The 15726-nt window shown below is 39.1% G+C and overlaps 1 protein-coding gene across 1 annotated transcript; it reads right to left on the bottom strand.

The window, feature by feature from the left end:
• Positions 1 to 8129: 8129 nt before the first annotated feature.
• LOC137180855 (nuclear factor 7, ovary-like) lies at positions 8130 to 11271 on the bottom strand. Its single transcript, XM_067586122.1, has one exon. The coding sequence runs from the start codon at positions 10727 to 10729 to the stop codon at positions 9338 to 9340; it is 1392 nt and encodes a 463-aa protein (XP_067442223.1). The 5' UTR covers positions 10730 to 11271; the 3' UTR covers positions 8130 to 9337.
• Between the last annotated feature and the right edge of the window lie 4455 nt (positions 11272 to 15726).

Here is a 15726-nt window from a genome sequence, read left to right as displayed (position 1 = left end):
GGTTTGTCTCAGGTGAGAGGTGGACCTTTGTCACGCCTCTTCCAATAAATGCTGTCACTCTACCAACACCTCTAAAGATTCATGACCGACAGGTTTTATCTAATTTTTTTTTTTTTTTATGATTATAAGTTTTATTGGCAATATCTAAAAAAACACACACAACAAGAAATAACAACACAATACAATGACAAGCACCCCTGTAGTAACATAGAAAAATAACAGTAATGTGATGCGTAAATTAGACGAAGTTTTAAAAAAATTAAATGAAAATAAAAAAGGAGGAGCAGGAAAAAAACCTACATGGTACCAAAAAAACCCAAATATATATATTTACACACATACTGTATATGTGACTCAGGCTGTCATCAATGGTGGAGGGTCACAAGATACACCAAGTAAAGTGATCCAAAGTAAATACAGGTGTAAGTTGGTTACAGGTCAGGAAGCTAGGCTAGGCCACAAACTCAATCAGGATCCTTATATGGGATCCACACTTCTACCTTTTTAAAAGACAGCAGTCTACCTTATTCATGAGTCCTAAAGGATAGACTTTCTATTGCTGCCACCTTGCTGAGCTGATTAAACCAGACATTCACAGATGGAGCTGACGGGGATCTCCACTCACACAGCCCATCATGAACCCACTCTGCGTCCGATTGTGATAAATCCCTCGAAAGAGAAGGGTCACCCAGAACACCAAGAGCAGGGGAGAAGGGAATTTTCTATATCTCTACTGGCTGCAAAAAGAAGTCAGATTGTATGGAAGTCTTTGAGAACACGACCCTACTTCTCTCTTGATTTATTACTTCAGTGAACTGTTTCCTGATGAGTTTATGATCTCAATCGCTAGTTTCACGTCTTCTTCAATACAGCATGATGTTCATTTTGTAAATTATGGTCCCATTTAGAGTAAAATAGAAGATAAAGCAGCGTATGCTTTAGGGCGTGGCTACGTTGTGATTGAGAAGTCGCTACCATGGCGACGATGTTGATTATGTAATGTAACCATTGCGTATAGGCATAGCTGCTGCTATTTCACAGTTTTTGTTCAGTGCACGCAAGTTAATTGTTACATTGTGATCACCTAAAAAAAGTCTTGTTCAGCGTTTGGTTTTAATAAAAGACCCATCAATGAGTCGGATGATCAGATTTTATGGTGAGTACATTTTGTTTTAACGGTTTTATGCCTGTTTTTCGCTAGCGAAAATTAACATTAGCATTAGCATGATCACTGTTAACCATAGATTGTAAATGCACTGTGCTAACAGAGTTAGCAGCTAGCGCTATGGTCAGCTACACCCTCTCGTCCAAATATGGTCACTTCTGACTCCAAAAATCAAACATGGCGACGGCCAAATCAAAGATGGCGACGGTCAAATCGCTACACTCGAGGCTTCAAAACAGAAGTTCACAAACCAACGGGTGACGTCACGGTGACTACATCCATATTTTTTACATTCTATGAGGCCGACACGTTATTTTATCCTGGCCTTCAGTAGGGGCGTGTTTTTCAGTGAGATTAAGTTTAAATTAAAGTTTCTACTTTTCACTGTGGTCATTCACATTTAAACATGAATTGCATAGTTTAATACATCACTCAAATATTCAGAGACACACACATCTATAACGTAATCACTATATGATTTGACGAACTTGATTAAGTTACATAATAAAATTAAAATGCAGTCTTGACTATCTGTTGACTATACTTCTATTAACATGATCTCATACAAAAAGGTTAAACAGTGATCAGTTCAGTCTAACGAAAACATGCTTTAGTTATTTAACAAACCTACTTTTAATGTTAACTAAATCTTATTTTATAATTACTAATGTTAATTCTTCACTTATCAAAGTAATCCTTCATACACACATCAAATTTCTACAATCATATAGAGTTCAACAGCAGTTTAGTGAATAACATAAGCAGAAAGTATTGTACTATATTATAGACGCCTCTCTTCAGTGTTCAAAGCTTTATTATTAACTGACCACTGGGTGGCACTGTTGGTAAGTGTAATGTGTGGTCATTTAAACATGAGTATCTTAGCTATGATTTATCACAGAAAATTCAGAGTTAGACCATTTTGACCAGCATTACTTTATGACCAATAATATAAAGTTTACAAGGTGGTTATATCTTTCATGTTTATTCAAACTTTGGCTTAAGAAACACAGAAACTCAAGCAAAGCCTGCCATTAATTTACCACTGGCATCTGGCAAATGTTCTTATCTGGAGTCACACCAGAGTGAAACACAAAAGGGGAAGAATAAGTGTGTGTGTGTGTGTGTGTGTGTGTGTGTGTGTGTGTGGTTAGAAGGAGAATTTGGAATAGATAGGAATTTCCCAGCTCATCAAAACAAACTGATGAGGTTAAATTGTAAACAAGGAAAAGTCCTTTAATCCAGTGTTTTCTGAGATTTAAGCTCTTTTAGTCTTTGTCATCATTGTGTCACCACTGGGGGGCTCTCTGGAGTTAGAATGGGAGGAGACTGTCCTGAGTCTTGACCCCCTTGTCAAACCGCATCCTCCAAATGAACGCCGAACCGTCTATGCACAGTTTCTGGTTTAACCAATAGAGGCTGCAAGGTAGCGGTGCAAATCCACTTCACAAATAGCTGTAATCTTCCTCTATAACCGCTGCATATGAGATAGTATTGGATGAGTTTGTTCATCTGCTGTCAGCTTAGCTATAATAAAGTGAAGAGGCTGTATAGGTCTGCATAAAGAACTCTCAGTGGCATACTAGGGAGGTGCATGTTAAATACGTAGGGACCAGTGGGCCATGTGCCGGAGGCCAAAGGCGTAATGATAGTACAAGGTTTGGGATACCAATCCCTCCTTCATCCACTGGTCTCTGTAATTTGCCATTTCAGAGAAATGTGTTGCACAGTCTGTCAAATTGTTTAAAATACTTGAAGGGAATTTCAGCAGCTGGTGCCTGTAAAAGATAGTTGAATTTTGGTGTACAGTTCATTTCAAGCACATTTGCCCTGCCCCACAGGGAGAGGAAAAGAAGGGACCGTCTCTCTGTGTCAGCTTTGAATTTGGCCAAGAATTCAGATCCTTTACTGCAGTAAAAGTACCAATACAGCTATTTAAAAAAACTCCATTTCAAGTAAAAGTCCTGCATGAAAAATCCTACTATAGTAAAAGTACATAAGTATTATGAGCTTAATACTTATTATCAGATGTAGTTAAAGTATTGCTGTCATGGTTCTGTCAGTCTGGTTTTACATTCCTTTGTTGCCGTTGTCCACCAGATGCTCTCAGACTTTTCTCCCTGTTTTGTGAAGACTGGACTGAGTGGGAGAAGTGTTACTTGTGTACTTAAATTATTTTCATGTATATTTTGTTAAGCTATGCCAGTCAGTGTGTGGAGTCATTTCTTATGTTGTTCTGTTATTCACTTTAAAGGTTCTGTATGTAGGAATCAGAAATTCCTTCTCATTAGTGATACCTGTGGCCATCAGATAAACTGAAGTCAACATCCTGGTGCTCGCGCTGCAAGACCGTTGCAGGTCTTTTTCCTCACTTACACTTCTCATAATTACATAAATTATCTCTAACATTGTGTTTCAGCAAACCATCTCTCACTTCCAGTTAGTCAGTCGTGGTGTGTTGTTGTGTCGTTATGCCATCATTTGTTGATGGAGGCAGAGGACGTTGATCCTCCTCTATTTTTTGAGAGGCAAGAGGGAGATAAAATATAAAAAAGAATATTTGGTTGAAATAAATCATTACCAAATCTCAGTATTATTTACAACATATTTTTTCTCTCTTCTTTGGAAGAGACACGTGAAATGATGCTCAAAGGGAGGATGGCCTCCCTAACCAATCAACAACCAGAATGCAATATTGACATCAACTTGGTCCAATGACAGATTCCAGAATTCATCTTCAATTCTCTCCACTGAAAGGCAGAGTAGCAGCAGTAGATATCTCCTTGTGTTAGCCAATGCAACAGCTGGCTTGTTGTAGCAGCCTGAAGGACTCTTTCTACATCCATGGAAGGACTGTTAAGGACTGTTGTTAAGCTAACGGGAGAAATTATCTGGACTGTGCAGCGCAGCAGCAGCAGGACACTGCCAGGGAGCAGCTGGAGAGAGAAGCAACTGGAGAAACAACAAGGAGAGTTAGCTTGTTTGTCATTGTTGCTAATGATATCAGACTGGTTAAGCAGCAGCCATAAAGTTTTGTTGACTAACAAACAAGATGACTAACAGTCACAAATGGATGTTATGACAGGAATACTTCATCTCCATGATAGAAAGAAGAAGACATCAGATAACGTGAGTCAGATACAGCTTCTCTCTCTCTGTCTCTTTGGTCGCTAATTTCATCTCTGATGGTTAAATGTCTCTGTGTGGCTGTTGTGTGAATTTATCTCCTTAACAAGAATGCAGCATATATATATATATATATATATATATATATATATATATATATAATGTGTTGTGGGTAGTTTGCTTGTAGTTACAGTGAGCTGTCTAGACTCACTCATTCATGTGGAATTGATCCAAGTTGTAATTGAGTGGTTGTTCAGTCACCTGTTGATGTTGTATGATTAGTGTGCAGGGGGTCTGCCTGCTTGCTTCTGACAGTTTCTTTAGTTCGTTTTTAAGCTGAGCCGTATATTGAGTAATAAGCTTTAAGTGACTAGAATAACAAGTGTTAACTAGTGGCGTAACTGATCGTAGTTGATCCGTGATCTGTACGGATCGCCCCCCACGGTTCGGCAGGCATATGAACTGCGGATTAATTGTAAAAATTTAATGTATGTCTTAAGAGAAAGTAAACAAACTGCTGTAAGTACAAGTCATGGGCAGACAGCGTGTTGCTAACAGGGATTTTGAAGGGTAACGATCAAACCAGCATCTAACGGGTCCGAAGCAACATCTGTAGGTATGTTTACCTGCTGTTTGATGTACTGCAGCTGAGCAGCTAATAAGCATCTAGCTGCTAACTGATGTTAGCGGTGAATGTTTGTTTGGTGGCTCGTTCAACAAGCTGCAGGACAAGACGTGTGTTCATGTTTCTAAGTTATCATCAAGTTTTGATGATGTGGACAGAGGCTGTTTCATTCACTACCATGTTTAAAAGAGGAAGGTATCATGCCTCATATTGCAATAATTGAGCACTGAATATTTCATATATTTTATTTTATTTTATTTAAACATTGGACATCTTAAATGTTGTTTGTCTTGAATGTTTTCATTTAAGACCATGGGCAAAAGTTCATTGGTGTTTCGTGCTGTACGTGTTACAGAATAAATAGAAAACAAAGATTTATTTGTCTCCCTCCCTTTTTTTTTGCTGATCCTAAAAATGATCCGATCCGTGACTCAAATCCGTGATACGATCCAAACCGTGAGCTTTGTGATCCGTTGCACCCCTAGTGTTAACATGTTAGCTTTGTAGACTATATTTTGTATGTCATGCACATAGTTAAGAGTGTGTAAGTCATGTATTTGATACATTGATTGATTTGATATATGCATTAATACTTTCTGATGTGAACCCACACTTTTAGATCTGTGAATGTTTTTAGTGTTCAGTCTTTCTAGTGTTCAGCACTGATCTGTTCCTGTATCACATTATAAGCTTTATATGGTACTTTATATATTTCTGTATACTAAGAAAATACATAGGAATACACGTGTAAATCATGTGACATCTTGTCTGTTTTTGATGAGAACATAAATCTGTTGTCACAATAGAACAATACTATAAATTTGAATTTCACTTTGTTGGTAAAATCACACATCTGAACCAGTCCATGGCTAAAATGAGCTCTTCTTTGTTTAGAAACAATATGTATATGCTAAATGTCTTTAAAGAAGCAGCCTTTACACTACTCAGATTTTTGTTTCTGAAAGCAAATTGTTTTATTGGCATATAAAATTGCCCCCCCACCCCTCCGATTTCATCAGGTGGGGGACAATCATATAGTTTGATGCAGTATGTTGGTTTTCCTCCTGTCCTCCCCAATTTTTTGAGTCACCAGCCGCCACTGGTGTGGGGGTTGAATGCAGCTCATTTTTGTAGGATACAGCAGAAAGGCTTATATACATACAGTACATTATATACAAACTTTGTATGGAGTTTGGTGTTATTATCATTTATTTTACAATAATTATAGGTCTTATATTTATAATTCAGTAGTGGGGATGACCTATGAGGGGAAGGGGAAAAATGGAGTGAGAGTGACAGTTTAGTGATAAAGTGCTGCAGAAAAATACCATCAAAACTAAAATTTGTTGCTCTGTACTGCAGTTTTTCCTTTATTAGGGCCCGAGCACCTAGCGGTTCACTCACACTCTCCATTCAAATATATGAGTATTTTTCTGTGTCCAGCTGCAGTTACTTTTGTCTCTACACACCTGACAGTACACATTTCAAGCAAACTTTGACCAGGTCATGTGGGTTAAAAGTCTTTACTTTTCTAAAAATAGACTTGATGAAAATTAGGAAATTCATTTGTTTTACACACAAAATCATCAAGAGTTTTCAATTTATTAATTGAAATTCAAGTGAATGGGCCCAAAACTTGCATGATTTTAATGACACAGGTGTGAACGAGACAGACATGTCTCACCCTGCAGAAAATTCTCATCCTCACACTGTTGAGATATGGTGTTTTGCCATGACAGAGGAAGTTGCTATAACTTTATTGTAAATGCACCAGTCTGCACCAAACTTTACATGTTTGATAAGAGTCCCGGCCTGAACACGTCTAAATGACAATATTCCATCAGTGATGCAAACTGGCTGAATAGCGCCCCCTGCGAAATTTCAGCAAAGCAGCCCCAGCAGCAGGCAAAATAGTGGACAAAGGAAGTGATGTTTATCTCCTTCTTGCATTGTCTGAAAACAGCCCGGGTCTGAAGACATCTATATGCCCGTGACAGGAGCCCTTCGATTGCATCCCAGCCTGACGTGCACGGAGGTGCGATGGCCTGTTCATCGCTGCTTGCAGCTTTAAATTGATCTTATTTTTGTTGTTGTTATCAGGTGTATTTCTTTTTCAACATTATTTTACATGGGTGCTAAGGTCAGTGGTTGGTAGGTTTAAGAACAAAAGACTGTGGTGTCTGTTTTTTAACCCCAACAGCACCACCAGGGGTGGCTTCTTTTTGGGGCATCTTCAGGTTGCGTCCAAAACCGATAAGACCCACAGTGAGGTTAAACCCATGAGAAGACGTCTGGCATAAGTTGAAAGAGGCTTATTTCAATTAATCAAGGCCGTTAGTGAGTCTGTGTCCGTTGGGAAAAGGGAGGTTCTGTTATGCTTATGGCTTCAGAGACCTGGGTGCTGATTTATAGATTGTGAACACATGGTGAAATACTAACATACACAAGTCTCAAATTACCACCACTGAAGAACACATTCTATATATCCTATTTTCACTTTATTTTATCTTATTTTATTATTATTATCAAGTGGGTTTTATTTCTCATCTCATGTTACATTCATGTTTTTATGTTTATTCAGTGTCTTATTTCATTTGAACCACTTTGAGCTGCATTTCCCATATGAATGGTGCTATATAAATAAAATTATTATTATTTTAATTATCCCTAGATGGGCTTTTAAAATACATAAAATACACCAAAACATCAGGTTAACTTTGGCAATCTATTATTTTGTGTTACACACAACAAGATTTAGCTAAAAAATCTCAGATGTTTTGTTTCTTGTATAAAACAATGTGCATATGACATTCAAAAGATACACAAAGCCTCAACAGTAAAATATAATGTTGTCACGTGTATATGGAGGTCACAGGTTGGGTTGTTTGAGACTGATTTTAATATTTTCTCACACTAAATATCTTCAGAACTGATCAGTGAACTCCTCTGTTCATTTAGTGTTTCTTAATGTCATTTCTTTACTTAATATTTTGTTAAATCATGTTGTATTTATTAGTTCTTGGGGTTTTTTTTTCTTAAGTTGAAGGGAGGTCATATGTATAAACCTCTTACCCTCTTCTGTCTAATCTGTTTTTGTTACAACCAAAAAATACCAGGGAAATCTTTCAGTTAAATCCATTTATTGTTTAGCAAAAAGAGCTAAAAGCAACACAATTTAAAGGAAAAATGTGGCTGCAAGTGGAGCCAAATCAAAGAAATATTTAAAGAATGTACCTCAACTTCTACTCTCAACACAAATACCACAAATTAACTGTTTATCAGTACTGAACAACATTAGTTCAGTTTGAAGTATTTGCTCAACACACCATGAAACCTTCCTGTAGTTTGTGGTTCATTGCCTCCATTAGTGGCCGAACATACAACTGTTCTCTGACCTGTGTGACAACTGGCAGGCTTCCCAACCACACTAATAACACCTTATATAACTCTAAATACTCAGTTCAGCTGCATAAACAACTTGATAAACAAGCAGGAACAAGTTTGAATGTATAAATTCTGTGTGGGAGTGAAACCATTTTTGATCAGTGTTAAAACTCAAACACAAAATGAAAATGTGAGGAAACAGGACGGGGAATCAGAAGGCTGCATTGATCCAGTGCTCAGTGTCACAACAATACAAATGACAAACAAATTTCCAGTGAGGCTGGAAATGGACTGAACCACTGAAGGGATATGGAGAGAAATTGGTCCCATTAATGGTGACAAATGTGCATCACATGATCTACAAATAAAAAACATGATTTATAAATGTGTATGATGGTGTTTACAAATATATTGTCCAATCCACAAACAAATACCAAACAATCTGAACAAATGTCAAACAATTACAATTAAATACCTCACAACTTGGCTTAATATCAGTATTTTACATATACATTATATATTCAACTTCAAGTTCATAAATCTGATAAAAATTTGCTTTTGAAAAGTTTCTTGTGCAAATAAACATCTAAAAATATGTAATTGTGAAGTTCTTTTGTATTAAGTTGTACAGATGAGACCTGCTGTATTTCTGACCTGGAACAGAGATGGATAAGCCAGAGCTGGAACTGAATATATTTAGTTACAATTATATGAAGATGATGTTTTTCACTGTGTGAACCTGTAAACTGTTTTCAAACCTACAGTGTCGACATCAGGAAACATTAACAACAATTAAAAATGATACAGTATCAATAAGAAAACTAAAAGCTGAAGAAACCAAATATAAAGATCAGAAAATAAGTCAAATCATTTTATATTTGACTAAAACAACAATTAAAACAACATGAACATATTTTGGAATAATGAGACAGCAGCAGGACAGAAGCTTCAGAGGTTAAATTCAGCCACTTTTCCCTTTAAGAAATAAATGACAGTAATTATAAGAACCATCATCATCATCATCATCATCGTCGTCTCTAACTGCTCTGTTCCACTGTCACAGAGACCTTCAGTGGGGAAATCTTCAGTGGGAGTTTATCCACAGTGTGAATGAATGGAAACAGTGTGTCAGTGAAAGTGTCTGTGAAGGTGTGTATGTGTGTGTTAGTATCAGGATCAGAGAACGACAGATTTCCTCTGTTCCAGACCAGATTCACTCTGATCCTCTGGAACTTCTTCTTCACTGGGAGAACAGTGGGCTGAGCTGGTGGTGAACATGCTGAGTATTTACCTTGATCGAACCATATTTCCCATAATCCAGACTGTCTGCCTCCCTTCCTCTGGACAGACTCTGATAACACACCCAGTGACCAGAATGTATTGTCTCCAACCTCGACATCCCAGCTGTGAGTCCCTGAGTTAAAGCCCTCAGAGCCCAGAACAGAAAGGAAGTTAAACCTTTCTGGATTATCAGGAAGCTGCTGTTTCTCTCCTAGTCTCACACTGGTCAGATCATCAGACAGGATGAGTTTTGGATAAGCAGTGTTTGGATCCAGAATGACAGGAGTGTAGGAGACCATCTCCTTCATGTTGTTCCAGATGTTGAAGGTCAGGTTGCCCAGGTGTTTGGCCTGGTCTATCAGAGCTCCTGAGAGCAGCTGTGGATCATCCAGCAGGGGGCAGCGCTGGACTCTTTCCACTGCAGCCTTGTAGTTGTGCAGGAATGAGACGTCTTCAGCTCTCAGCTCCTCCTCTGTGGCTCTGACTGTGTGTGAAAGAGCTGCTATCTCTCTGCTCAGAGCCTCCATCTTCTCCTTCATCATCTGACTCTTCTGCTCCTCTTCCTCCCTCAGAGCAGCCATCCTGGCCTCCTCTTCCTCTTCTAGAAACTGGTGAAGCTTCTTAAACTGCTCCTTAATCTGCCTCTCTGTGTGTCGGGCCTGGACCTTAATGCGTTCTGCTGTTTGAACAAACTTCACTTTAACTTGTTCACAAACCTTTAACTTCTTCTTTAAAGGCTCCAGAGTTTCCTCAAGTTTCTTCTTGTGTTGTCGTGCAGCTTCATCGATGGGTCTGATTATGTGGTTGGTGTGTTTTTCTGAATCTCTGCAGACGAGACACACTGGCTGCTGATGGTCCAGACAGAAGAGTTTGAGTTTCTCAGAGTGCAGACTGCAGAGAGCCTCTGAAGCTCTCTGATCTCTGTCCTGTAAGAAGGACTCACACAGGTTCTTTAACACCAGACTAACAGGTGGTTGTTCCCTTGAAGATCTTCTCTTACAAACTGGACACTCACGTGTTTGTTTCTGTCTCCACCAGCTCTTCAGACAGTCTTTACAGAAGCTGTGGCTACATGACAGAAGAACAGGATCTCTAAAGACGTCCTGACAGACCGGACAGCAGAGATCCTCCTCTGATCTGGAAGACATTTTGTCTCCGAGTGAATCTGAAAACACAGCAGACAGAAAGTACAGTCAGTCATGGCTCCCCTCCCTCCTCTACTAACCTCACTGACATTTACTTTCACTTTGACTCCAGTTTTTAGTCAAACTCACATTCAGTGTGTGGAGAGTCAGCAGGTTGAAGCAGCAGAGTTCTAGTTTCCACTTTTCTCTCCTGTAGCTGTTCTCACTCAGAGGAAGCTGTTAGTTTGGTCTGAAGGTGAATCTGATCGTCTGTTTTTCAGTCTGTGTGTCTCTTTAGAGACGAAGAATAAACTGTTTCCTGCTTTGTCTCAGATGAGTCAGCTGAGGGGCGGAGCTTTGTCAGATCTCTTCTGATAAATGCTGTTGCTTCACATGTAAAACAGAGTGTGTTTCATTCCAAAGTTCAAAGATACACCAACCAACTCCTCTAAAGATTAATGACTAACAGGTTTTACCTGATTTTATCTGTACAGTACAGAACATCTTGACCTTTATGAAGCTTATAAATAAACTCATTGAGAGGGGAAGTTCTGCTGTAATGGAGCATTTATTGTGAAAGCTTTACAGGAGCTTTGGCTACATAAAGGAGGGAATATTGTTCTGGTTGATCTGGTTAAGATTTGGCAAATTTCCCCCAAACCAAAAAGGAAAGTACCAACACATGTAAGAAATGACGGCATGCTGATGAACTTGTTCTGGTGCTCTCTGGTGGCACCGAGAGTGTTTACTGACACACCCAGCAAGTCTTGCACCATCGGATCATCGCTGCTTTTGCTGCCTCAGCTTAAGACGGTTGGACTTGTTGTGTTTTCAGGGTGCCAGATCTCTCTCCTGCCATGTTGTCAGTAGTCAGGTTTTTGTACTCAGTCAATAGTTTAGTCAGTCTTCACAAAGGATGCAGGCTGAAGCAACAATACTTAACATATTCCCTTCACACTGAATAAAAATAAACTGTACAAACCCAAACATGGACAACAAACACAAAATATTAAGGCAAGAATATTCATATATTCCAGCATGTTTTTATAATCCCCAAAATCCCACAGTCTCTGAAGAACACTCCACAACAAAACAATATACTCCAACTAAAAACTCCAGTACAGGTTTCCCCTTTCAAATATAATTCAGTTCAGTTCAGTTTTTCCAACTAAAATAACATTAAGTTCAGTTTGTTTTCAGTTCAAATCATAACCAAAAAAGATTAATAAAATAAGATTATTTTACTCACAGAAGTCAGTCATTCTGAAGGTGAATCTGATTCTGATTGTCTCTTTTCAGACTGTGTGTCTCTTTAGAGACGAAGAATAACAAACTGTTTCCTGGTTTGTCTCAGGTGAGGGGCGGACCTTTGTCACACCTCTTCCAATAAATGCTGTCACTCTACCAACACCTCTAAAGATTCATGACCAACAGGTTTTATTTAATTTTTGTGTTTCTTTTTTTTATGATGTTAAATTTTATTGGCAATATCTAAAAAAAACACACACAACAAGAAATAACAATACAATACAATGACAACCACCCCTGTAGTAACATAGAAAAATAACAGTAATGTGTAATACAATTGCAACAGTGATGCATAAATTAGTTGAACTTTAAAAAAATTAAATAAAAACAAAAAAGGAGGAGCAGGAAAAAAACCTGCATGGTACCAAAAAAACCCCAAATATATATATTTACACACATACTGTATATCAATCAATCAATCAATCAATCAATCTTTATTTATATAGCGCCATATCACAACAGAAGTCATCTCAAGGCACTTTTCACATAGAGCAGGTCAAGACCGTACTCTTTAATTTACAGAGACCCAACAATTCTCCCATGAGCAGCACTTGGCGACAGCGGTAAGGAAAAACTCCCCTTTAACGGGTAGAAACCTCAAGCAGACCCCGGCTCTTGGTGGGCGGCCATCTGCTTTGACCGGTTGGGTTGAGAGAGAGAAAGAGAGAGGGAAAGGGGGAGGGGGGACAGAAGAAAAACAATGACAACAACAAACAACAACAAGCACAAGCAGCAACAGCCAGGGAAGGATGCCATCAGGACTGTGAAGGACCGCGAAGGTTTGGCCCGGGACCCAGGTTTTTCTGTGAGATGAGAAAGCACAGAAAAACTCCGGGGAAGAAGCAAAGTTAGTGACATGCATTGATGTTACATGAATGCATACAGATGGAGAGGAGGAGGAGGAGAGAGGAGCTCAGTGCATCATGGGAAGTCCCCCAGTAGTCTAGGCCTATAGCAGCATAACTAAGGGCTGATCCAAGACGAGCCTGGTCGGCCCTAACTATAAGCTTTATCAAAAAGGAAAGTTTTAAGCCTACTCTTAAACATAGAGAGGGTGTCTGCACCCCGGACTGAATCCGGTAGATGGTTCCATAGAAGAGGAGCCTGATAGCTGAAGGCTCTGCCTCCCATTCTACTTTTAAAGACTGTAGGGACCACCAGTAAGCCTGCATACTGGGAGCGCAGTGTTCTAGTGGGATAATACGGTACTATGAGCTCTTCAAGATATGATGGTGCCTGACCATTAAGGGCTTTGTAAGTTAGGAGAAGGATTTTAAATTCTATTCTAGATTTTACAGGAAGCCAATGTAGTGAAGCTAAAACGGGAGAAATGTGGTCTCTTTTTCTAGTTTTAGTCAGAACACGTGCAGCTGCATTCTGGACCAGCTGGAGAGTCTTTAGAGACTTGTTAGGGCAGCCTGATAATAAGGAATTGCAATAATCCAGCCTAGAAGTTTAGGGACAGGATGTGCCTGATTTTTGTGATATTACGTAAGTGAAAAAAGGCAGTCCTTGAGATTTGATTTATGTGGGAGTTAAAGGACATATCCTGATCAAAGATAACTCCCAGATTCCTTACGGTGGTGCTGGAGGCCAGGGTAATGCCATCCAGAGCAGCTTTATCATTAGATAATGTGTTTCTAAGGTGTTTAGGGCCAAGCACAATAACTTCAGTTTTATCTGAATTTAGTAGTAGAAAATTGCAGGTCATCCAGGTCTTTATGTCGTTAAGGCATGTTTGGAGTTTGTTTAACTGATTGGGTTCATCAGGCTTCATTGATAAATATAATTGGGTATCGTCTGCGTAACAATGAAAATTTATGGAGTGTTTCCTAATAATATTACCTAAAGGAAGCATATATAAGGTGAATAGAATTGGTCCAAGTACAGAACCTTGTGGAACTCCGTGTCTAACTTTTGCCTTCACGGAGGATTCATCATTAACATGTACAAACTGAAATCGGTCTGATAAATAGGACTTAAACCAGCTTAATGCAGTTCCTTTAATGCCAATTAAATGTTCCAGTCTCTGCAAAAGGATTTGATGGTCAATTGTGTCAAATGCAGCACTAAGATCTAACAGGACAAGTATAGAGACAAATCCTTTGTCTGATGCAGTTAGGAGGTCATTTGTGACTTTCACCAGTGCTGTCTCTGTGCTATGATGCGCTCTAAATCCTGACTGAAAATCCTCAAATAAACTATTGTTATGTAGAAAGTCACATAACTGATTAGAGACTGCTTTCTCAAGGATCTTGGATAGAAATGGAAGGTTAGATATAGGTCTATAATTGGCTAAAACACCTGAATCAAGAGTAGGCTTCTTAAGAAGAGGTTTAATTACAGCTACTTTAAAGGACTGTGGTACATAGCCTGTTACTAAAGACAGATTGATCATATCTAGTAAAGAAGTGCTCACTAAGGGTAAGGCTTCCTTAAGCAGCCTAGTTGGGATGGGATCTAAGAGACAGGTTGATGGTTTAGCTGAACAAATCATTGAAGTTAGTTCAGACAAGTCTACTGGAGAAAAACAGTCCAAATATATGTCAGGATTTACTGCCGTTACCAAGGTTCCTGTGTTTGGGGAGAGAACGGTGCTTGTTGAGGGCAGCAGATGGTCAATTTTGTCTTTAATAGTTAGAATTTTGTCATTAAAGAAGCTCATAAAGTCGTTACTACTGAGAGCTATAGGAATACATGGATCAGTAGAGTTATGACTCTTTGTCAGCCTGGCCAAAGTGCTGAAAAGGAACCTAGGGCAGTTTTTATTCTCTTCTATTAATGCTGAGTAATAGGCGGCTCTGGCATTACAGAGGGCCTTCCTATATGTTTTAAGACTATCTTGCCAGTATATGTGACTCAGGCTGTCATCAATGGAGGAGGGTCACAAGATACACCAAGTAAAGTGATCCAAAGTAAATACAGGTGTAAGTTGGTTACAGGTCAGGAAGCTAGGCTAGGCCACAAACTCAATCAGGGTCCTTATATGGGATCCACACTTCTCCCATTTTAAAAGACAGCAGTCTACCTTATTCATGAGTCCTAAAGGATAGACTTTCTATTGCTGCCACCTTGCTGAGCTGATTAAACCAGACATTCACAGATGGAGCTGACGGGGATCTCCACTCACACAGCCCATCATGAACCCACTCTGCATCTGATTGTGATAAATCCCTCGAAAGAGAAGGGTCACCCAGAACAATAAGAGCAGGGGAGACGGGGATTTTATGTCTGAGAATTATATCATCGTAAAGTCCCCTCCAAAAGTCATGTATGTTAGGACAGTAACATAGCATGAGCATCAGATGATGATATGAAGTTTGGATGGAGTCCAGTAAACTCTGTTCAAGATCTTAAATTGAAAGTCTAGTTTTAAGTTCTCTGGACATTTTCCTAAAATTCCTTAGAAAAAGGCTCCATGCCTCATCTGTGAAGCCTCCTGCACCACCTCATGGCAAAGGCTGATTTATATGAGCAGTTCAAAAGCATTGAGTAATAGCGAGAAGCTTCATGCTCTTTACCAAAGAACTCTAGTGTAGGAACATCCACATTTATTGACATGAACCTCATTATAAGGGAACAATCCTTCCTGTAGTTTTCAACTGTGCCGGGAGGAGACACAGAAACACTTTTTATCAATCTCACAGTGTTACGATACAGATCTTCATTCTCTGCTTTAAATTGAAGCCACAGACAACGACATGCTCATAAAT

This window comes from Thunnus thynnus, chromosome 4 (genome assembly GCF_963924715.1).
Source record: "Thunnus thynnus chromosome 4, fThuThy2.1, whole genome shotgun sequence".
Taxonomy (NCBI): domain Eukaryota; kingdom Metazoa; phylum Chordata; class Actinopteri; order Scombriformes; family Scombridae; genus Thunnus; species Thunnus thynnus.
The sequence above is the reverse complement of the archived record's forward strand: the minus strand, read 5'-3'. Positions and strand labels throughout refer to the sequence as shown.

Excerpts from the sequence above, each read along its gene's own strand:
- LOC137180855 (XM_067586122.1), bottom strand. The coding sequence starts at position 10,729 with ATGTCTTCCAGATCAGAGGAGGATCTCTGCTGTCCGGTCTGTCAGGAC.